This window comes from Dysidea avara, chromosome 10 (assembly GCF_963678975.1).
Source record: "Dysidea avara chromosome 10, odDysAvar1.4, whole genome shotgun sequence".
Lineage (NCBI taxonomy): Eukaryota > Metazoa > Porifera > Demospongiae > Dictyoceratida > Dysideidae > Dysidea > Dysidea avara.
Genome location: NC_089281.1, coordinates 9,935,036 through 9,958,314, shown reverse-complemented (window position 1 = coordinate 9,958,314; position 23,279 = coordinate 9,935,036). Strand labels below are relative to the sequence as shown.

General features: G+C 38.9%; 1 protein-coding gene across 3 annotated transcripts in view; it reads left to right on the top strand.

The window, feature by feature from the left end:
• Nucleotides 1–22,241, top strand: part of LOC136268117 (serine palmitoyltransferase 2-like) — a 54,695-nt gene extending 32,454 nt beyond the window's left edge. For 2 of the 3 annotated variants that reach the window (XM_066063348.1, XM_066063350.1), the window contains 3 exons: nt 4,763–4,855; nt 4,908–5,037; nt 22,020–22,241. In XM_066063348.1, the coding sequence (XP_065919420.1) occupies nt 4,763–4,855; nt 4,908–5,037; nt 22,020–22,091 (295 nt within the window). In that variant the 3' untranslated portion in view covers nt 22,092–22,241. Of the gene's footprint in view, nt 1–4,762; nt 4,856–4,907; nt 5,038–14,855; nt 14,977–22,019 lie in introns of those variants that run through there. The other variant, XM_066063349.1, reaches the window with a different exon arrangement.
• The last annotated feature ends 1,038 nt before the right edge of the window (nt 22,242–23,279 follow it).

Here is a 23,279-nt window from a genome sequence, read left to right as displayed (position 1 = left end):
CACTGCATGTGCAATATAGCATTATACAGTGTGGCCATTTACTGTATTGCTGGAGAGACATGATCACACATCACATAGTGATGTATGTGTGAAGCACATGCACCAGGTGCAAGCATGGAGGCCTGGGGGCATGCTTCCTATTTACCAGTACCATATACATCCAGTGTGTGGATGGTTCATAAATAAAATAACTTCTGTTATAAAATTTATTGGATTAATCCATTTTACCAAGAGTTCATTATAGACTGAAGAGAGTATCCTACTCTCATATGCCCCTGTAGAAGAACGTATCATGAAGTTATGATGTAACAACAAGGTGTTGTGGTTTGTGACATACCAGCAGTCATAAAAGTGCAAGAATCGTTCACACTCGTGGCGCTCGGGATAGCCGTATTTGCCAATGGCCTAACAAGAAATACCTATGAAGCGGTCTTAACCCATGAAGAAACGATTGTAGTTTGGTGAGAAATGCTTAGAGCTGGAGTTAATTTGGTTGTTAGCGACATTGTTAGGCACGCGTTCAATCAATAGCATGTTCAACTATTATACAAAGAAAAACAGGCGAACTCAGAAGTGCTACGTCATAACTTCATGATACGCCCTTCTACAGAGTTATCTGAGGGTAGGATACTCTCCTCAGTATATATATTATGAACTCTTGATTTACTTATGCATACACTTTTGCTAAACATCTGTTATCAGTGTTTTTGATATTCGCTATAGTGGAGTCTCTATCATGAATTGTATACATGTAACTCACACATGTTATAGTGTATAGTATAGCTAACACTGTGTGACCCAATTTCTCATTCTCCATGCACAAGTAGTACAGCTGCTTTAACAAAAGATCAATACGAAAGTGTAGTGTAGTGTATACTTAGACATAAACTTCTAAAATCAGGTCTTAATTGTTTAAAATTCTGTAACTTAGCAATAGAAGAGGACCATGAAATTTTTGAGCAATTACATAAAACTGGACTGTAAACCAATTTTCAGGTTTTTTTAAAATTGTAAATGGCTGTTACTTCAGTTTAAGCTGTCCTTAATTTCCAACGTTTAATATTATTTTCACATATGGTACAGTTGAAAAGCATATTTTTTTCAATTTCTACCTTAGAATGAATAATTGCTTAAATACTATGTTCTTGCAGGGATTCAAATTCTTTTACTGAACAGATTTTAAGTATGATACAAGTGTATCAAACAGGGTACTGTTTAATTAGGGATCACTCCAAAAGTGATGCATGCCAATACCTTTAAAAATCATCCTAGAGGCATCTTACATGACAAAAATCACCTTTGCGCAATAATGTTAGTCCATCTAACACTAAATACAGCATTAAAAACAAGACAACACTTACCGGTGACTGGATATAGAATTTTAAAAGAATCACCCAAACTTTAAATTTTGTCTGCCTCACTCACTCACTGCCTGACCACGGTTGCAAGCATAGAGGCCAAACAAAGCAGCGCACAGCCACCATTTTACACCGCAATAACAAACTCACCAGTGGGATGTGCCTTTTGGGATTCCGACGAGTGTGTTCCCTCTGTGCCTTGTCCTTCCTTTTATCTTCAATCAGGCTGGGGTTGTCTTCTTCTTCAAGCATCGAAACCATATTGAGGTGCGTTAATTTTTTGTATCCACGCTTTCATTCAGCAGCATATTTAGATGCCACAGAATTATTTCAGAGCTGGATTTCAGAAGCGTTTCAGCCCATAAGAGGTATACTAGCTAGATATCTGCAACTTTGCAATTGGGATCCCGTTTGCGATAGGTTCGCGACCACACCATCAAATAAAGATCTAGGTGGACTAATGGCGATAGAATACGGAGACCACACACCTCTTACCAATCTAGCTATTTACTTAACAGTAAACAGGATGACCTCACCCCTTATTGGTCTAGCTAGCTGTACACCCCTTCAAGACACTGTACTCTAATACAACAGTTGCTCTAATACAATCAAGAGTTCATAATATTTGTATGGGGTCATACAAATATTATGAACTCTTGATACAATTAACAACCATGTATGATAATTCTAATAGAGCAGTCACAATTTACACTGTAGCTAGTTGTGCTACAACAACAACAAAAACTACACAAACTAGTACTTTAAAAAATAATTTTTATTGCATAGATCCCTATTTTGTTTTTAATTTGGCAATTTTTAAAAATATTGTATATACACACACAAAAGTTACAGAGCGTAGCTTTTTTTTTGGGGTAAATATTACACAATCTCTGCAAACACGCAGTATTTTTTTAGTAATAAATATGATAGTCTATAAGCTACATGAAATATCCTATTTAGATGCATAAATGCAAAGTGGCAAATGTTCACTGCTGAGTAATAATAGAGTGAATTTTCTATTGTGACTTCTTGCAGTATCAAACTATATGGTTTCTTTAGTGGCCAAATTATACAGCTGAAAAGTGGTGCTTATTAGTGTTGTTACGATAATCGGGATACTTGATATATCACAATGTAAATTGTGGCTATACGATACAATAGTGCAATGATTATACTGTATGTTATACAGAAAGCACCGCCGCGCATGTGTACGGAAAATACAGCATGAGGGGGCGTGTTGAGAGACTAGTACAGCATGAGGCGAAGCCGAGTGCTGTATTACCTTGAGACACCCCCTTAGCAGACATGGGGCCAAGTACATTTGAAAGTACTTAAGTAAAGTACAAGTACTTTTGAATTTTCCAAGTATAAGTACAAGTACTCCTGCGACAATCAAGAGAGTACTTAAGTAAAGTACAAGTACATGCTGGAAGTACTCAAGTAAAATACAAGTACATTTTGCTGTAGCAAAATATACACTTATTCAGTGTATTGTAGTATGTAAGTGTACCTAGTGGGGTTGGTACTTTCAGGTTTTTGTCAACTATTCACTCTCTTAAACATTTAAATGCACTAACTTTAGCAGAAGCATTGTTTATATTTGCCACAATTCTATGACATCATTAATCGTGGCTACATGATACATAGTAAGGTTAGTGAAGGTACTAGAAGAATTGTACAATGCACCTTCATGCAATTTTGTTAAGTACCCACTGTGTACAAACTACGTACAATGTTTGCAGTACTTACAAGTACTTAAGTACTCAAGTACATACAAGTACTTAGCAAAGTACTTGAGTATAAGTACAAGTACATTGGGGAAATCAAGGAAGTATTTAAGTAAAGTACAAGTACTTTCAAATCTGTACTTAAGTGTACTTAAGTATAAGTACTCATGTACTTGGCCCCATGTCTGCCCCTTAGTGCTGTATATTTCATACACACAAGCATAGGCAGTGCTTTAAGTGTTATATTGTACTTCCTGGTCGTCTGGCTCAGAGAGATTTTCTCTAATACTCAAATTGTTGTGATTTTCGGTGATTAGGATATCAGTAACTGTTTATATTATCTATTTCTAGTCGTAGGACAAACTAATAGGATTAGTTTTGCTAGTTTTAGTGATTTACAATGTCACACACGTGATCAATCGTGCTGTCTTAGTGGCTGTGTTTAAATAGCTTCGTGATCAGACAATCAAAAAGTGTTCATACAATCTACAGTATTTCTAGCCGTAGAACGAACTGGTAGGATTAGTTTGGCTGATTTTAGTGATTTACAGTATTGTTTTCATAACATTCTGTAAATAAATTCTCTACATAACTGTACTGTATTTGCCCAAGTGTGCTATATTTGCCCAATTAGGTGCATAACTGTACTGTGTTTGCCCAACTAGCTGCATAACTGTTCTGTATGACTCATACAGTACAGTTATGAAGCTAATAAGTACTGTATGAACAATACGCTACGTGGCATCGCTTTGATCCTCCCACGCAAAGTACAATATATTATGTTTATTTAAGAATTGTACATAAAATTGTATATAACGTGCGCATGATTCGAACTTGTAACTTTAGTTTAATGTTACGTAGTACTGACTCATTGTAGAATTTATGGATGAAAATATATTGTCTAGTACTCCTTGTTTGTATGTGTTTAGAGACATAAAATCAAGAGATCATATTACTAATTTTTATATTATGAACTCTTTATAAAATATGAATGTGTATTGTGATTATGGTGATATTCTAATAATATTTGTAATGCATCTGTAGCACTTAAGCTATCTATGTTATAGCCATTTGTAAAGTAAGCTATTGAGCGATATCCGCAATGACATTTCTTGACGTTGCAATTATAAAATTTGATGTCATAATTGACAAAATGGCCGTGTTAGTGTGAGGGCTTCAGAGACTTTGGCACACAGTATTCGAATTGAATGTTGTCTGTAGTGTTTTACACATGGAACCACGAGATAAAGGTAAGAAGTAGTACACATACAGCTATACTATGACAGTACAAAATGCATTCTAACAAGGAAAGCAGACCGAAAATTTTAAATTCAGACACAAATAGGTTTATTTGTTTTGCATTATATACTATATGCCTCACCTTCACCCTTTTTCGAATTTATAAACACTATCATACAGTAGGGAAACACTATCTCACCCAATACCTCCCTGTACAAGTCCCCACACTATGGCGGCCATTTTGTTTTGTGACATCATAGATAATACACAAAACGTAATCGCAGCATCAAGAAACATCATTGCGGATATCACTCATTTACAAACTGACTGGCAGCAGCCTTTATTTCACCCACTAACCATACCACTATAGTATCTTCAATAATTGCCAGTTGATAAGTGATTTACTTCATGATATGTCTATATTTTCTGTTTGTGCAGATACTTTAGACGCAGACTCAAGGAAATGGGATTTGTTTTGTATGGAAATGACCACTCCCCTGTTATTCCACTCCTACTATATGGAAAAATGCCGTAAGTACATAAACATTCATGGTACACTGTAGTATTATTCATTTATCACTAGTGCATTTAGCAGAGAATGTTTAAGAAGGAACCTTGGAGTAGTGGTAGTTGGGTATCCTGCTACTCCCATTATTGAAGGAAGAAGTAGGATATGTATTTCAGCTGCACACACTAGAGAAATGCTTGATTGGGTAAGTGTTTATTTGTTCACAAATACTTATTCTATTCTCTGATATCTTTATAATGCTCGTATATACGCATCAAGAGTCCATGAATATAGACCTCTGTAATCACGACAGCTCACCTAATATGGCACAAGTTATAATTCTAATTAATGGCTCACATGTACATGTACATAATTACAGTAGATACAATTACAGCTTAATATATTATAATAGTCCAGTCGCATCACTCTCTCCACACAAGAGGTTTGGCCTCAAGCCTGTCGATCTGACCATTTCTTAGAACAATGAGGATTCTGACAAAGACTATACTGATTGTTTGTCCTCTTCTGTTGCCTAGAACCTGACATCAGTTTGTGGTCTACACTTGTACTTGCTGAGTTGCTTAATATCACATTATCTTGCTTGTAGCTTTAAGATCTCCTTGTGGGGTCAGTGCTCTACTGTCATTACCATTCTCGTTTGTTTCTTCTAGTGTGGTATCATTCAGAGCTTGTTCAACCCACTTTGGAGGACGACCAGGTCCTCTTCTCTTCTCACCGTACCAGACGAAGCCCATAGGAAAATTGGGTGGGCAAGGCTTAACATGAGATTGGTGAACTTGAATTCCTCCATCTTGTGGATAGTATACCTTGGAGACACTAACATCAGATCCATTAATAGTAGTGATTCTGTGCCATGGTCAGGAAAGCTTCCGGAGTTGCCCTGTTTCCTCTGAGGGGAACTTTACCATACACAGTCACCAACATGATAATCGATAGATTTGAGCTTGCGGTCATATGAAGTCTTGTAACGTTGCTGAGCTTTCTGTATAGCATTTGCTGCAATCTCTCGTGCTGAAAAAAGTGAAAGGGACAATTCCTCCCGGTAATCCTGTACATCACCTGGCTGTAGGGAGGAGGGCTTCAACAGAGCAGCATCAGTTGGAGTTCTACAGTCTGTTCCAAACAAAAGGTAGGATCCATGCTATTACCATGGAATTCCCATATTCACCTTGAAATACCCATGAAAGTTTCAGTTGATATTTTTCATGGGTAATGAAATACCTATGAAATGCATGGAGCAAAATAATGTACCAATGAAAAACCCATGAACAAGTGAGTTTTCATGGGTTGGTATGTATGTACAACCCATGAAAAACCCGTGAAATCACACCAATGAAAATCCTGTGGAAAACCTATGAATATGTTTCATAGGCTTTCCATACATTTTTCATTGGTGTGATTTCACAGGTTTTTCATGGGTTGTACATACATACAAACCCACGAAAACTCACTTGTTCATGGGTTTTTCATTGGTACATTATTTTGTTCCATGCATTTCATAAGTATTTCATTACCCATGAAAAATACCAACTGAAACTTTCATGGGTATTTCAAGGTGGTTATGGGAATTCCATGGTAATAGCATGGATATATTGTCCAGTAGTGAAGGCTTTTCACCTATGGAGTCATGAGGTACATTTCTGTAAGCAAATAAAATGCCACTTAAGTACTGATCCCACTGAGACCCAAAAGTAGCTGCATGTTTCCTAAGGGCAGTCTTCAATGTGCGATTAAACCGTTTTACCATCCCATTGCACTCGGGATGGTAGGCAGTTGTGTTTACTTTACGTATTCCCAGCTTTTTACAAATATCAAGCATTAAAGTAGACATCAAGTTGGTGCCTCTATCGGAGAGAAGGGCCTCTGACACACCAAACAATGGGATAACTTCTTCTGATAGTAGCTTGACTAGTCGAACTGCTTTCTGATCTGGCACAGGAAATACCAATGGCCATTTGGTTAGAAAGTCTTGAAAGACTACCATATGATGGTTCCCTGATTCAGGAACAGGCAGGTCCATAACATCCACGTCCAAAATCTGAAATGGGCACTGAACTGGGATGGGGGACAAAGGAGGCCTATTGACATATCCAGCCCCATTGACCATAGCACATTGTGGGCAAGAAGAACAATGCTTGGTGATGTCACCATACACACCACCAATGCCTTACTAATGATTTTTCACCAGAGAAATGCAACTGTTTAGGAACAACACATCTACGGCAATGGTTGTTTTTCTGGTCAATAAAATATAGGACTCTATCAATAATATTAAAAGAGTGTGCTTGAGCTGCTATCTTCCTTGCTCTGACACTATCATCTGATAACATGTCATTGTGTAAAAACTGAAAGATTTCGTTTATCTCCGGATCCTCTTGGTGGGCCATACCAAGGTCTGTTCCTGCAACATCATGGTGGCAGGATGTACATTCTTGTTGAAGTAACTGCGAGATCTCTGAGTCAATAGGAGGACGTGCTGTCGACCGCTGTTATGTGCACATTTCCATGTGAGGAGGAAGTGGATGGTTCACCTTGTGGGTTATGAGATAGTGCGTCTGCACTGGAATTCTCCTTTCCAGGACGGTATATAACTTGAACACTGCGGACTCCACTAGCATATATCTTGCTCCACCAAGGAGGGTGCTTTGCACTAGGACTAGGTGTTTCCAATACAGCTTTCACAGCAGAATAATAAACTGTAACATCATGACCATAGATATAAGCATGGAAATGGCCAATGGCCCAGACAACTGCCATAGTTTCTAATTCTGTGATGACATATCTCTTTTCAGCTCCACACAGGGATCTACTGGCATACGCCACTGGATGCAGTTGATTGTCCTGCTGGGGTTGTAACAGTACTGCACCCAGCCCCTTGATCGATGCATCAGTTTCAAGTATAAAACTTTTGGTGAAGTCTGGATAAGCAAGCACTGGTGATTTGATTAAAGTATCCTTGAGTTGTTGAAATGATTGTTGCTGTGCAATTTTGGCAAATCCATTGATAAACCGGCAGTAATAAGATGCAAGACCAACAAATTGTCTCACCTCTTTAACTGATGAGTGGACTGGGAAATTCTGGATGGTAACCACTCGACTGTTGTTGGGAGAGATCCCTTGTGGCGTTATAGTGTGTCCTAGATACTCAAAATAAAATGACACTTGGATGGTTTTAGCTTTAATCCAGCTGCTGTAAAGCACTGCAGTACTTGCCTCAAATGTACAAGATGATCTTCAAAAGTGTCTGAAAAAAAAACAAGAACATCGTCCAAGTAAACAGACACAAAATCACAACCATTCTCTGGGTTTAGTCCCATGAGTACCTTGTTCATTAATCTCTGAAAAACAACAGGGGCATTTTTTGAGACCAAAGGGCATCACAGTAAATTCATAAAGTCCCTGGTGAGTGACAAATGCAGTCTTCTCTCTTGAGTCTGGATGCATCTGCACCTACCAATATCCAGCTGCTAGGTCCAAAGTTGTAAAATATTTTGTACTGCCCAGCTGATCTAGCAGTCTGAGTAAAGGGCATGCACAATCCCCAATACACAACAGTACATTATTGTTCAACTAAGGGATTCTTGGTAAAGGAAAGGTGTCACTCTTAGTAGCTAGATTGGGGCTTCGATAGTCAATACAGAAATGCAACAACCCATCCTTTTTCTGTACCAAAACAACAGGGCTTGCCCATGGCTATCTGATGGGGTAATAACTTTCTGTGCCTGCATTTCCTGAAGTTGTCTTGCTATTTCTTGTCTGGCTGCAAAACGGGTACGTCTAACAGGATGGTGCTTAGGCTGGGCTTCTCCAGTGTCAATTTCCATTGTCACAATGTCTGTCTCACCCCTCTCACCATTCTCCAAAGCAAATGCACTGTGGGACTCACACAGTGAGGAATACGGTTTGCTTTTATCTTGCCATGGTAAATCAATGCCAATCTCTGCTACTGATTGAGTTACCTTCCGTTGCCGATCAGCTGTAATATTCCCTGTCGTGGCTGATAATGGAGAACTGGCACTACTAGTTGGTGAGTTGATTTCGGAGGCGACACCCAAACAGGAACCTTTGTTCACTTTGCAAGTGGAACCTGTGGGGTTACATAATAGAACCTTGGTAAAACCGTCATCAGTGTAATGTACTAGTGACTCACCAACTTCCAGTCTATCTTAGCCACTGTTGGTAAGGTCATCAGTTTGCTCCAATAGTAGTGGACCATTGATATTACAATTTTCTAGTTTCACAGATACAAAAGTGCTACTGCGAGGTGTTAAGCATACAGATTCTACCAGTTGAATGCGAACACTGAGTGTTGATAGAAGTGGTTCATCTGCAGGATTATGGTTAGGCTTGTTAGCATTCACTTGTGGATGGTAAGTCACAATTCCAAGCTGGTGACAAACTCCCTCAGAAAGTAATGGGTCGTCATAGGCATCCATCTTCCCATACACAGCCGTGTGCATGGTGTTTTGTCCATGAAGGTCACATCGAGGTCAAGCCGTCCATCAAGCTTGAATGTGCGGCAATCATATGTACGGGGCAATTTGTCTTCTGGTTTAAACTGTCTCTTTTTGAGGCCAACAATTGCAACTACCTTCTTAAATGGTTCTGGACCCATGATAGTTATATCGGCACCAGTATCTATCAGTCCAGTGGCTGGTACTCCTGCTATATCAATCTGTACTCTACGAAGGTGACTTCCATGATCTGTGCCACGTACAACGCTAACAGACCCATCAGAATCGGAGTCCAAAAAGTGCAACTGTTCTCGTTTTGGGAGCTGCCAAAGGCATTGAAGTAACAGTTGATACTTTTTTTGGCTGTTTGGTTTCCATGGCAGAGCTCCCACTCTTACGTTGCTTACATTGTTTTGCTAAGTAGTTGGTCTTGCCACAAACATAACATTCACGTGGTGGTCTAGAGCTTTTGCTAATGGGCTGTGAAGAAGAGTGATTACCTGAGCAAATGGCCTGCCAGTTGCATGACCTTCTCTTCATCACTCCAGCTGTACCACTTTGCAGCTCGCTCTAACTTGGGGAGCCAATCTTCAAATCTCACTCATTGCCATTATAAGCATCCACTGGGGGAGCTTTGCCTCTGTGACCGTGATTGACTGTGCTTGTCTCTGACAGTAAGGTAGTCTCATTCCCTTCACTCTGTGAGTCTGGGACGAAGCTTGTTGCACGTGATCCACTCGCAAGTTCTTTTAACGAAGCTATCTCGGCATCCTTTTCTTTAATCAACGCTTCGTGTGCCAGCAACTGTTCACACTTCTGCTTCCAAAACCGCTATGCCTTCGCAGTATGCATTCTCAATGACTTCTTGAGCATCTGGACTTCTACCTGCAGCTATTTGACTGTTGCCAGCTTCTGAGTGGCAGTCGCTAACTCACTACGTAAAGTATCTAGCATAGCATCCCGACTACTTAATTCATTTTGAAGGTTCGAGATGCACCTTGAGCAGTTCTTTATGCAGCAACGTTTCATTCGGTAGCTCATTTGTTGCAGGTGAGTTTCTACAACAGCCTCATTACTCACGTGCTCTACTTCTTTCACAATTATTTCAGAATCATCAAGAAGATACAATCTTGAATCAACCTTACCAACAATGACTTGAGTGTTGTGAGGTTCGTGGCCCAGTTTTATCAACTTCCCCTCTATGATTTGTCTCAATGTTGCTGCTGATCCCTCAGCGGAAATTTCCAGCATTGTCGCTAGTCGACGTAGTTTACTGATAATGATCTTCTTTGAGTTGAGTGGAAGGATTACTCCATCCAGTAGTTCATCCTCCTCACTGACGGAATCGGATAAGGTAAGTTCATCTTCTTCCACCAGTGCTGGTGTGCTGGTAGCAGCAATGTTTGGGGGAAAATCATCCTGAGACTTGACTACTCGCCCTGATCCAAGTTGCTATCTCGTTTGGACCTCCAATGTAATCATGACACCTCACCCCGTGGTACAAGTTACAATTCTAATTAATAGCTCACACTCACATGTACAAGTACGTAATTACAGAAAATACAATTGAAGGGATCAGGGACATGTGCCATTTTAGATTTTCCATTTTTTCTAAAAATTAGAATGGCTTGTTTTATCCATGTGAAGAATGTTGTCATCAAGTAAACAACAGAATTTAAAAGTTATGGCAGTCTCAAATTGATTTTTAGCAAATATTACAATAATTCAATTATATCTCAAAATTCTGTTTAATGCCCACTATGTGGTCACCTAAATTTTCAAATGGCACTTGTCCCCTTTTGCTGCTGATCCCTTCAATTACAGCTTAATATATTATAATAGCTAGTCCAATTACACCTCTCAATTATAGACTCTTGATAGCCAATATCAAGTGTAATGAAAAATTAGGAGTTTTACAAGTTAGTAGGGATCATTATGATAAAAGTTTTTTATTATATATCATCACTTGGTGTTAGCAATTTCTGTTGTAATCATGTCTCTCCAGCTATACAGGTATAGATTTTTGATTGGCCTAGGTGACATCATGCATGAATTGTGGAGGAAGAGGAGTGATTTCATGTATCCTTTCAAAGGAAGAGAGGACGTGGCTTGTACTTTGTGTGTTTACATATGCATACATTCATGTCAATAGAGGAAAAATTAACCATCATGGTCGGTGTGTACTCTTGAGCAAGACGATTATATGTGGAAGTTTCCAAGCCTATTGTATATTAATTCATTAGTGCATCTGGGGTTTTTATGGCCTGCATCAAAGCGTTGAGCATTGGTGATGGCAGTCTGATATCATGCAGTCTATTATTATGAATTGTTGATAAAGCCACAAACCTTGCTTCTCTCTGACTGTGCTCGTCAGTGTCTACTCTGTACCTATCTTGCTGTCTTCTGTAAGGAACATCTACAGAGAGAACAACAGGCTGAACTTCAACAACGAAGAGAACATGTACAGAGAGCATCAGTTAGCTGAGCCAACTGATGCTCTCTGTACATGTTCTCTTTGTTGTTGAAGTTCAGCCTGTTGTTTTTCCTCACTCATAGCATAACTTCTTACATAGTCTAGACCTTCAGCACTTGTGCTGTAAAGCCTTAATAAATAGAAAATAAAATAAATTATTCTCTAACTTATTATTCTTTAGCTATCCCTATGTCTGAATGGGAAACTTTTTTTTGAAAATCATTGAGGTAGGCACTAGCTATTTGCATGCATGCATTAAAACCTTGCCCACTGAGCTGTCTTTTTTCTTGGGTTTCCTGTTCTCTTCTGAGTCTATTGCTGGCTCCATTCTTCTTCTCTTTCACCCGCACTTTCAGCAATTCTTACACGTAGTGTTAGTAAACTGCAACCATTAGTTTTCATCATGTATGTATAAACTACTGTACTAACCTTATATGGATTATTAGTAAAACGTTATTTTCCGTGGCATGACTTTCAAGACTAATCAAATAAGGTGGTATCATAATCTGCAATCGTAGTCTGTCAAAGCACATGTAAGATTTCCATTTTTATACAAAGCTTTCCACTAGCGTGGGGCTTGTTCAGGCTCGCCCCAAACAGAAACATGGAATCAAAAGTTGGCTGCTTTATTATAGAGTAAATGGCTACTCTATTTGTGTATCTTGATCTTATAAACCCTTTGTGTTGGCACTATTCAGTGGTATATCCAAAAGATTTCTGCATTATAATTTTGTATCAGCTATCTCTAGAACTCATTCAATTATTTCAGAATATTCCCTAATTCTTTAAAGTTATCTAGATGTTAGTAAAAACTAAACAAGACTCCTAATTCTTCAAAAATCCATCAGAATGCGATGAACTAGTATTGAATCATAAACGGATAAGGTTTGGGTTTTTCTGGCCAAACATATCACCCAAAAACCAGCTTCATAATACCATCCTAGTGCCTTGGCAGTATTGGTTAGGTACCCAAAAGTTCCTTCACTACGACCCTAAATGCTTCCAATAGGTTGCTACATTTTTTTAAAAAGGTTTATTCAATGGAATTTTCTACTGGCTGACTAACAGCCTGATGCCTTCAGACTAGCATAACTTGATAACGACTAAGGTTACGGGCTTGATTTTTTCACTGTTTGATGTCACTTCATCCCTAGATGTGCCTTTTGGCATACCGCAGTACATAAAATGCACGCATCATGTGACTTACCTTTGTCCTCTTTTGTGTCCCATTTCTTTTTGTTGACAGTTCCAGGTGTTGATTCACATTGGCGTGATGCATGGCTTCCCATTTGTAAGCAGTATTTTCCATGGTGACTAGGTTGATCGCAGAGGCATCTTTATTTGTAACGCTGAGTAACGGGCTGAAAATAGGTGAGAGCAAAGTGTAATGGCCACCTCACTTTCAAGTCAGTAATCAATAGCTGGGCGCACTTTCAGATGAAAACATTAACTCTGGTACCATCCTTTCTTTTGATGATGCGGTATGCGCAGGTTCACCAGTCATAATAACGTTATATAAAAATTTTTTTGGAATTTTAAGTTCAATTAGGAATCATAGAAAAAGGTATGGAGGTCACCTAAAACTGCAGATATACTAGTGAACATTTAATCCCTAAGTCAGTCATGGCTATTCACTAGTATATCTTCAGGTGTAGGCGACTTCCCTTGATTCCCTCTGTGATCTCTATTCGAACTTAAAATTCCTAATTTTTCCTTATACAACCACTTGTACTTGTTTTATTCAATAATGTACATGAGGTATGAAAATTCAAGTAGTAGTTGAATAACCATTGTCACATAAGTGTGGTGGTTACTAATTGCGATTGTGCAATATCCAATGTCCTTTAAAATGTGTTTAAGCCTATGGGAGTGAGGTAAGAATTCTTCATGGGAGCCTAAGCTGTACCGTTTATCCTTATTATGAGAACGATATTGTAATCTTTAGGTTGTTAGCATCACAATGGTATATAGTTTATGGAGATTCACTGTGTTGTAAAGCAGAAAGAAGGGACTTTAGCATAGCAGAAGACTCTAGTGACTTTGTTTTCAGCATCTAGAAAGTCTACTTAGTGAGAAAAATGTTGTTACTATGTTTCTACAAGGCTGGGAACTACGCTATGCGATATTTCATCACGGAAATACAGTGTACAGTAGGTGATCCTTCATCGCTATGATTCTATCAATCTAGGTGATTATTTCATGTAGGTTTGGTGGCCATATTTTGGTGCCTAACGATCCTCTATACTTATAATGGTCTTGCTTTAGGAAAGATACAGGTTTTGCAACTGAACATATCACTACCATTTGACACAAGATTGCTGATTCCTCGATCACAACACAGCAATTTTACGTCATCATTGTAGTGTAGTGGCTGCTATAAAAGTACAGGTACGTTCTTATAATAAGAATAAATGGTGTGGTTTGGGCTCCCGTGACATGTAGAGATCTTAGTCCCATAGGCTTCAATACATTTTAAGGCCTGCCAAAGGACACCGGATGTTGCACAACCCATTTAGTATTCATTAGCATACCTTGAATACTTTAGCTTGCGTGGAAATGGACCATTTGAAATGTAATCCTTATTTTGTATTCTGGTGCACTGGCACCCTACCACCTGACAATGCAGTCTTATAGTCATGTATATTTGTTTACTAGCTGCGGTAACTGCTCTTCATGCATAAGTAGTTGATATAATATTGTGTCTACCCTTCGTGCAGGTTGAACTAAGTGATTGATATATAATATGTGCCTTGCAGGTGGTGAGTATTGTTTTGTTTTACTTAACCATACACGTATTGCTGTAAAAGTAAAATATACTCTAGTGTCCTTAATCCGCTTAACTCACCAACTGTAGCACTAATTGATGCAACAGACATTCAAGTTTACGTATACTCATTGACTCACAGTCCCACACACATGCATCTGTATTTATAACTAGGGCTGAAGTGATCATGGGTTTTAGTATTCAAGTACTCTTTACTGTTAACGATCGAGTACTCACGAATACTTGCAATTTAATATAGCTAGTCACATGTGCATGCATGTTTACACTTTACATTACTTTATTCACTTTAGCAACTGACCACAAAGCAATGAAGATCTACAATTATTACCCAAATAATTACACATATTTTCAATTTGTTGTATTGTATAAACTTTTAAAAGAATTATTTATAATTATGAAGTTAAAAACATTTGTAAATGACAAGTAAAAGCAGTACTTCTGTATACCAACAATGTCAGTTCACTCAGATACATAATTTGTTGGTGCATGTATGATCTGGATCACTGGGAATTAAGATTTAAGAATTTAAGAAATATCTTTCAAAGTCAAGCAGGTTAAAATCGACTTCCACTGAGGTTTTTATTTAAGAAAATAATCATGTCGGCATTTTCTGGAGTCAGACTGCTTCATTGCTTGTTTATAACAAGCACCTGCTGTAGAAAATATCCTTTCAGCAGGCACAGATGTTAGTGGCAGACATGGGGCCAAGTACATGAGTACTTATACTTAAGTACACTTAAGTACAGATTTGAAAGTACTTGTACTTTACTTAAATACTTCCTTAATTTCCCCAGTATACTTGTACTTATACTCAAGTACTTTGCTAAGTACTTGTATGTACTTGAGTACTTAAGTACTTGTAAGTACTGCAAACATTGTACGTAGTTTGTACACAGTGGGTACTTAACAAAATTGCATGAAGGTGCATTGTACAATTCTTCTAGTACCTTACTATGTATCATGTAGCCACGATTAATGATGTCATAGAATTGTGGCAAATAAAAACAATGCTTCTGCTAAAGTTAGTGCATTTAAATGTTTAAGAGAGTGAATAGTTGACAAAAACCTGAAAGTACCAACCCCACTAGGTACACTTACATACTACAATACACTGAATAAGTGTATATTTTGCTACAGCAAAATGTACTTGTACTTTACTTGAGTACTTCCAGCATGTACTTGTACTTTACTTAAGTACTCTCTTGATTGTCGTCAGAGTACTTGTACTTATACTTGGAAAATTCAAAAGTACTTGTACTTTACTTAAGTACTTTCAAATGTACTTGGCCCCATGTCTGTTTAGTGGTACACTTAAGTATCGTCTAGCCAAAACTGCTACTTGAGGAAAACGTCCACCATTAATTTTCCACCAATCTAGGCAACAGTTTCCAGACTCGTCACACTTCAAAGGAGGCTCTGTTAGGTATCTATTCACCTGCACTTCAGCATCATTTAGATTATTTGCATCATTGTTATCACTCTCCAGCAAGAATGCTAACGCACTTGGAGGTTTTTCTGTATTCACAGGGGTATCATGTTCACCAACTCCTTCATCTTCACCATGGCTCTGTTCAGCATCATCTTCATTGTCTTCTGAATCTGCTTCTAGTTCTTTAACTTTCTGTTTAAGCCTGTCAACAACAGCAGATCGTTGGTCTTCATTCAAAAACTTCAGCTGAAGGTATCTTGGGTCAAGCGCAGAGGATAATATCGCTACTTTGGTCACAATGTCTGACCCATCTGGATTAAATCGTCTTTTGATCTCTGTTGTAACCGTTTGTTTAAATCTCTTTACAGTTGGTACATCACCACTGGTAGTAATCAAATGCTTTTTAAGGAGACCATTAACAACAGGGTAAACCAGCGACATTGCCACTACCTTGGCCTCACAAAGTTCTGTTGTGGCCACCTGCAAAGCCTTCAAAATCTTCACCATTTGTCCCATCATCACCCACTGATCATCTTTTAGGTACAAGTCTCTGCTCTTCAAGGCGCTCAAACATCTGGTAAGTGGAGTTCCACCTTGTGGTAACATCTTGGATAAGGTGGTGTTCAGGTACATTAGTTTGTTTCTGCTTTTACTTTAAAGCTGCCATGGCATTACTGCTGTGTTTAAAGTGCTCTATCAACTTTCGTGCAGCAGCTGTCAGCCAAGTAAGTACACTGTCTGACAAACCACTGTTGATTGCCAGCTGCAATGTGTGACCAAAACAACTGACATCATCCCACCCCACCTCTACTGTCATGTTTGCCACATTGTCATGAACGATTGCTACAATGTGATCATCAGGTATGTTCCATTCTTTTGCAACAGTTTGAAGCCTGTTTGCAATATTAACACCAGTATGTCGTTCGGGCATTTCATGAGTCGGGAGCACTCGACTGACCATCCTCCAGTTATCATCGATATAATGTGCTGTAACTGTAAGGTAAGCTTCGGTGGAATTACTAGTCCACAAATCAGTCGTCAGTGCTAGGTACTGCGACTCCAACTCCTTGCACAATTGCTCTTTAACATTGAGATACATTCGGCAAATCACAGAACTGATGTGTATACGTGACGGTATAGAATAATTAGGTTCAACCAATCCTAAAAAAGGTTTTGAAACCCACTTTCATCAACTGTTGAAACTGCCGGGCCGCATATGTCACGTACGATAAACTCGGCAATCCTGTTTGTTAGCTTTGCCGCGTAGTCTGGTGAGCAACACTGATTAAAGGAAACAATATTGGTTTGTCGCTTGTGACTACTGCTACTATCTTCACCAGTCATGGTCTTGTATTCTAAGGCATGTTTAAATCGCAAATGGTTAAAGAGGTTTGTGGTTCCACCAGTGTACGCTAACTGGACATCATCACAAAGAGTACAGCTGGCTTTTTTAATCGTTTCACCATCCTTTAAGACATCTGTCAACTCGAAGTATTCCCATATAGGGCTGCTACTCTTTCGCTTCGCCACACATGTAAACAATATCAATAATTCGTACGAAATGTGATACAGCTCACGTGATCTTCGCGAATACTCGAGTACTAAATTTACTATCCAAGTACAAAATCCGTTAGCGAGTATTCGAGTACTCGCTGTATTCGTTTCAGCCCTATTTGTAACTAATAAAACAAACTACAAGTGTACAATGTAATGTATGGAGTTAGTTTGTGCATCCATATGACTGATCAGTTGAATACACAGTGAAGTTGAATTAGGGTTGCCATGCTGACTGTGTGATTCAGGGCATTAAAGTTAGACAGGCAGACCTGCAAATACCTGTTGCTGTTACTGTTATCTATCTGCTGTGCCCATGTGTGAACTATCAAAGTTACAATGTATTCTTTGCCTTTGGCCGGCTCACTCAAAGCCTCTCTCGAAGCTGTGTTTATATTCCCTTCAGTTCTGCCCTGTGCTGTTCCTGCCCTTCTCCGGAGTTCTTATTCTGCTGTGCCCACATGCGAACTATTCTGGAGCTATTGGCTTTGAATTCCATTTTACCAGCTGTAATTCTCTTGGAAATTTATAAATTCTAGCATACGTTGTTCCAGTCATCCTAGCCTCGTAAGAACCTAGATTATGCTATGGTGAGAGCTTATGCTATGGTAAGAGCTTGCACTGGCTTGTCAATTTTTGAAGTTACGTTTGGTTACTTTTGTCTTCAAAGCTGTATTCCTGCCTTATTCAGTTTTACATGTGCTGTTCTTAGAGCTGGTGGCCAAAGATCAAGCCTCTTCAGTCATGAGTTTGTGTTGTTTGGCATCGATTTTCTGAAACGGACGTCACACCAGGCAGAGATGCCTCACTGTTACTCTTTCTACTTTGCTGTGATCCACCTATTTAGCATTCTAGAAGCACAGAAACTCGCTTTCCTTCATAGTACGTTGTAGAATAGTTCAACGTGTCACATGCATCTGACATAATTACTATTGACATAACAACGGTACTTCAAAGTAACCGTGTTTTCTGTAAACTCAAGTTATATTATACTTCTATTTTCCTGTCTGTTTGCTTGCTTGTTTGCTGAATTGTAAGGTTAGTTCATTGGTTGTAGGCATGAATTCCACCATAGGATATACAGTACAATTTGGGGTAGAGAGTAGGCCTGTAGAGTTTGAAGTTAATTACAGATGAAATGTGGGCGTGGGCACATGTCAGAAAACATTGAAGATTACTTTTCCATAGTGAAATCCTAGCGGTAGAAATCACTGTGTAGTTGCCACCAAGGGCATTCATTATAATGTAGATCAATGGGGTAGGGCTGCAATTGCCATTCCATGTAGTGTGAAGTAGCTGTTCTCGAAATACCAGTTTATGAACTTGCAGCAGTGACGATTTTTCAGTGTTGTACAGCAAATAGGACATGCTAGAAATTTCTATTAATAAACTCCTTGGTGCCAGCTTGATGGTGATTAATATGCGGCAAATCTGGTGTTACTGTTGGAGAGTTAGCTGGACCACGGACGGACAGACAGACAGCATTTCAGCTTTATTTTGTACATTTTATGGCTTTTCCATTGATGATACAAAAGATGACAAATCCAACAATTTTTGTGTAGCTTGCTTGTTTGTATTTGAATCCCAATTGATAAATGCTGATATATGGTACTGCTCAAGCGCAACGTCACACTCACTCGTACATGCAACTTTGCTCGAGATTCAAAAAAATCATTAATTAAGGGGTGTGGCAACTGTTTTGCTCACGAGGCAAGGTGACAGTTGTTTCCTTCAGAAGAATCGCGAGTGAAACAGTTGCCACGCCCCTTAATTTGTATTTTTTTAAATCTCAAGCAAAGTTGAGAGTGCAACGGTGCGCTTGGGCAGTACCGTATGACTGTTTAAGCAAAACCTGATACATAGGTCACACCATTTCTGAGTTTGTTTTTATTTCCACAGTATTATCAACAGTGTCCAAACAATATAGCACCAAATGATTAATATATGTGATAATCATATGTACAGTATGATAGAACTGTATCATGAACCACGATAGTGGGTTCATAATAGGGATCGCCCAGCAAAAATCCTAATAGAACACACACCTAAAAACCACCTTGAAAAGCATCCTTCAACTCAAAACAACCCTCTAGTGGTTCTTTGCAATGAGTATTGGTCCACTAGTAAGTATCAAGTGGAAAGGAAACAGTATGTGTATTTTAGACAACACTGAAATTTGCCAGTTTGTTCATATTATTCTTATTATTCATAATATTATTATTATTATTATTCTTTCACAGGCATAGCGAAGTTTACAAGGAGAATCCTGGGATAAAAAGTAGCAAGGCTTGCTGAATGGATCATTGTGCGTGTCCATGACCTATTTTTGATTTCGTTTTCAGATGGAAACCGCCCAAACCGGGCCGTTTCTTCTTGCCAAAATGCCATTACGCTTGAGAAGCCATACAAGATCACGCTCAGAGTTAAGTTTTTTGGTGTGCGCTACTTGTGGCTAATAGAATCTGTCTTTATTAAACTCAGTATAGGGCTGATGACTTTGTTGCAAGGTGGTTTTTTTCGCTCCATGATTATTGTACGTGGGCGGGTTATCCAGATTAATACTCTAATAGAGCAGTCACTTAAATACTCTAATAATGCAGTCAAGTGTATAACTACAATCCTTGCACTGAATTTGACAGCTATTAAAGGCACCAGTAATGTAAATTGTAGCTCATATTAGGAGACTCTCAGTCTGTATGTACATTGCAATTTGATCAGTTTCATGTGTGTACTGAAATGTTGACAGTGTTACTATGCAGAATGCAAAATTACACTATTTACAACAGTCTTTATTATCAATAAAAGAAATCTCATAATCCATTACTGGATTAATTAAAAAGTACACAAACTAGATGAATTAAAAATTGGAAATTTTAAAATGGGAATAGGGATCGCTGAAAAAAGCCACAAAACAAGAAGGGTTCGCTGGGGTGGTAATGTAAACCTCAAATCCCTATTTTGACTCTCTGTCGGTGGTAATGTAAACCACAAATCCCTACTCACTTCAAAATGACAGAGCATGTAACTAAAGATTTATGACAGAGTCAAAATAGGGATTTGTGGTTTACATTACCACCCCAGCGATCCCTTCTTGTTTTGTGGCTTTTTTCAGCGATCCCTATTCCCATTTTAAAATTTCCAATTTTTAATTCATCTATTATTAGGGATCATGGAGGTTTGGGTTTTTCTGGTCAAAAATATCACCCAAAAAACCAGCTTCGCAATACTATCCTGATGCCTTGGCAGTATTGGTTAGGTATAACCAAGCCTAAAAATGCCTTCAGCACAACCTTAAATGCTTTCAATAGATTACTACGATTTAAAAAAAAAATCAATGGAACTTTCTACTGCCTGCCTGCCTGCCTGCCTGCCTGCCTGCCTGCCTGCCTGCCTGCCTGCCTGCCTGCCTGCCTGCCTGCCTGCCTGCCTGCCTGCCTGCCTGCCTGCCTGCCTGCCTGCCTGCCTGCCTGCCTGCCTGCCTGCCTGCCTGCCTGCCTGCCTGCCTGCCTGCCTGCCTGCCTGCCTGCCCATGCCTTCAGACAACCATAATTCGATAACGGCTAAGGCTATAGGCTTGATTTTTTTTATTGTTCAATGCCACTTCGTCCTGAGATGTGCCTTTTGGCAAACTGCAGTACATACTGTACTATGCACGCATCATAGACTTACCTTTGTCCTCCTTTGTGTCCCATTTCTTTTTGCTGACAGTCAAAGGTGTTGGTTCACGGTAGTGTGATGGCTTCCCTATGGGAATCATCTGTATTTTCCATGGTGAATGGATTGATTGCAGAGGCGCTTCTCCCACTGTTCTTCGTTTGTAGCACTGTGTAACAGGCGGAACATAGCTGAAAGCGAAGTGTAATGGCCACTTTCACTTTCGAGCCTTCAGTAATTGGAGTGCGTGAATCGTCCATTTTATTTGTGGTGACTGGATTGATTGCAGAGGCACTTCTCTTACCTGTTCTTCATGTGCAACACTGTGTAACAGAAAATGTGAAGTTTTAATCTCACATTTAAACACTACTTGTACCTTATTTTCTGAAAAGTTGCTACCCATTCTTTACAAGTATGGTACCGCTCAAATGCAATGTCATCTCGTGAGTACGCGAGTGATTATAAAACTCACTAATTAAAGGGAGTGGTACCCATTTCACTCACAAGTTTTCATCCCAAATAAATGCTCATGAGCGAAATGGGTGCCACACCATTTTATTAGCAAGTTTTTAAATTGTTGCACTCTCACAAGATGGCATTGTATTTGAGCGGTGCCATACATTGTCGTGAACTATAGATGCGTAAGTTTTTTACTGATGGTTTCATAATTTTCATGGCTAGTAATGCTGGTTCATATTTTTAAAATTTTTTAATTTTGCACTAGTAAGTTAGCTAGCTAGCTACACCTGTAGATATAGTATCCATACTGATGCTAAGTTGATTGATGGAATTATAATCCTTGTGTATATGTATATAGGCTCTTCACCATATTGATATTGTGGGAGATCTACTTCGTCTCAAATTTAACAAGATCAACAAGTGGATATAAATAAAATTAACAGTACAATCATCAGTATACCGATACAAATCTAATTTTCACAGTAACAATGCATTGTGTTTGTTGTATTACTAAACAAGCTCTGTTCATTTTATCAGATTTTGATGTTATATGTATATAACCAACCTTTATTTTCATTTATGTGAGTGGACCGATAATGAGCAGATTTCAAAAAGAGTCTTCCATGCACCCAAACAAGTCATATCTGTGTTCTCACAGCTGGTACACTGTTTAAGTAGGGATCACCCAAAAGTGACACGCACCGCCAATATTGCCGCCTTTAAAAATCATCCTAGAGAAATATTACATGATCAAAATCACCTTTGCGGAATAAGATTAGTCCATCTAACATGAAACACAGCATTCAAAACAAGAAAACACTTACTGGTGACCGGATAAAGATTTTTTTTTTAAATTGCCAAAACTCAAAATTTAGACTGCCTCGCTGCCTGACCACATTCGCAATCCTAGAGGCCAAACGAAGCAGCGCATGGCCACCAATTTATGCCACAATAACAAACTGACTGGTGGGATGTGCCTTATGGAATTCTGAGGAGTGTGGCCCTCTGCGCCTTGTCTTTTCTTTTTATCTTCAATCAGGCTGCTTGTCTTCTTCATCCAACGAAACCATATTGAGGTGTTAATTTTCCGTATCAACATGATGCCACAGAATTATTTCAGAGCTAGATTTCAGAAGCGCTTCAGTCCTGGTGCTACTATAAGAGGTATACTAGCTAGATATCTGCAACTTCGTGATTGGAATCCCTTTTGCGATAGGTTCGCGACCTGGCACACCCATCAAATAATAAAGATCTAGGTGGACTAATAGTGGCAAAGTACGGCAGCCATGCACACCTCTTAACAATCTAGCTATTTGCTTAACAGTAAAAAAGATGACCTCACCCCTTATTGGTCTAGCTAGCTGCACACCCCTTAGCTGACTCGCAATACTCTAATACAACAGTCACTCTAATGCAACAGTTCATGTGTGATTCTAATAGAACAGTAACAAGTTACACTGTAGCTAGCTGTGCTACTACAACAAAAAAAACTAAATAAACTAAAAAATTGTTAATTTAAAAATGAAGTAGGGATCTATGCAATAAAAAGTAGTGAAACAAGAGATGAATGATGATATTACAGCATAGCTTGGTGGGAAAGTCCCTACTTTGGCACATT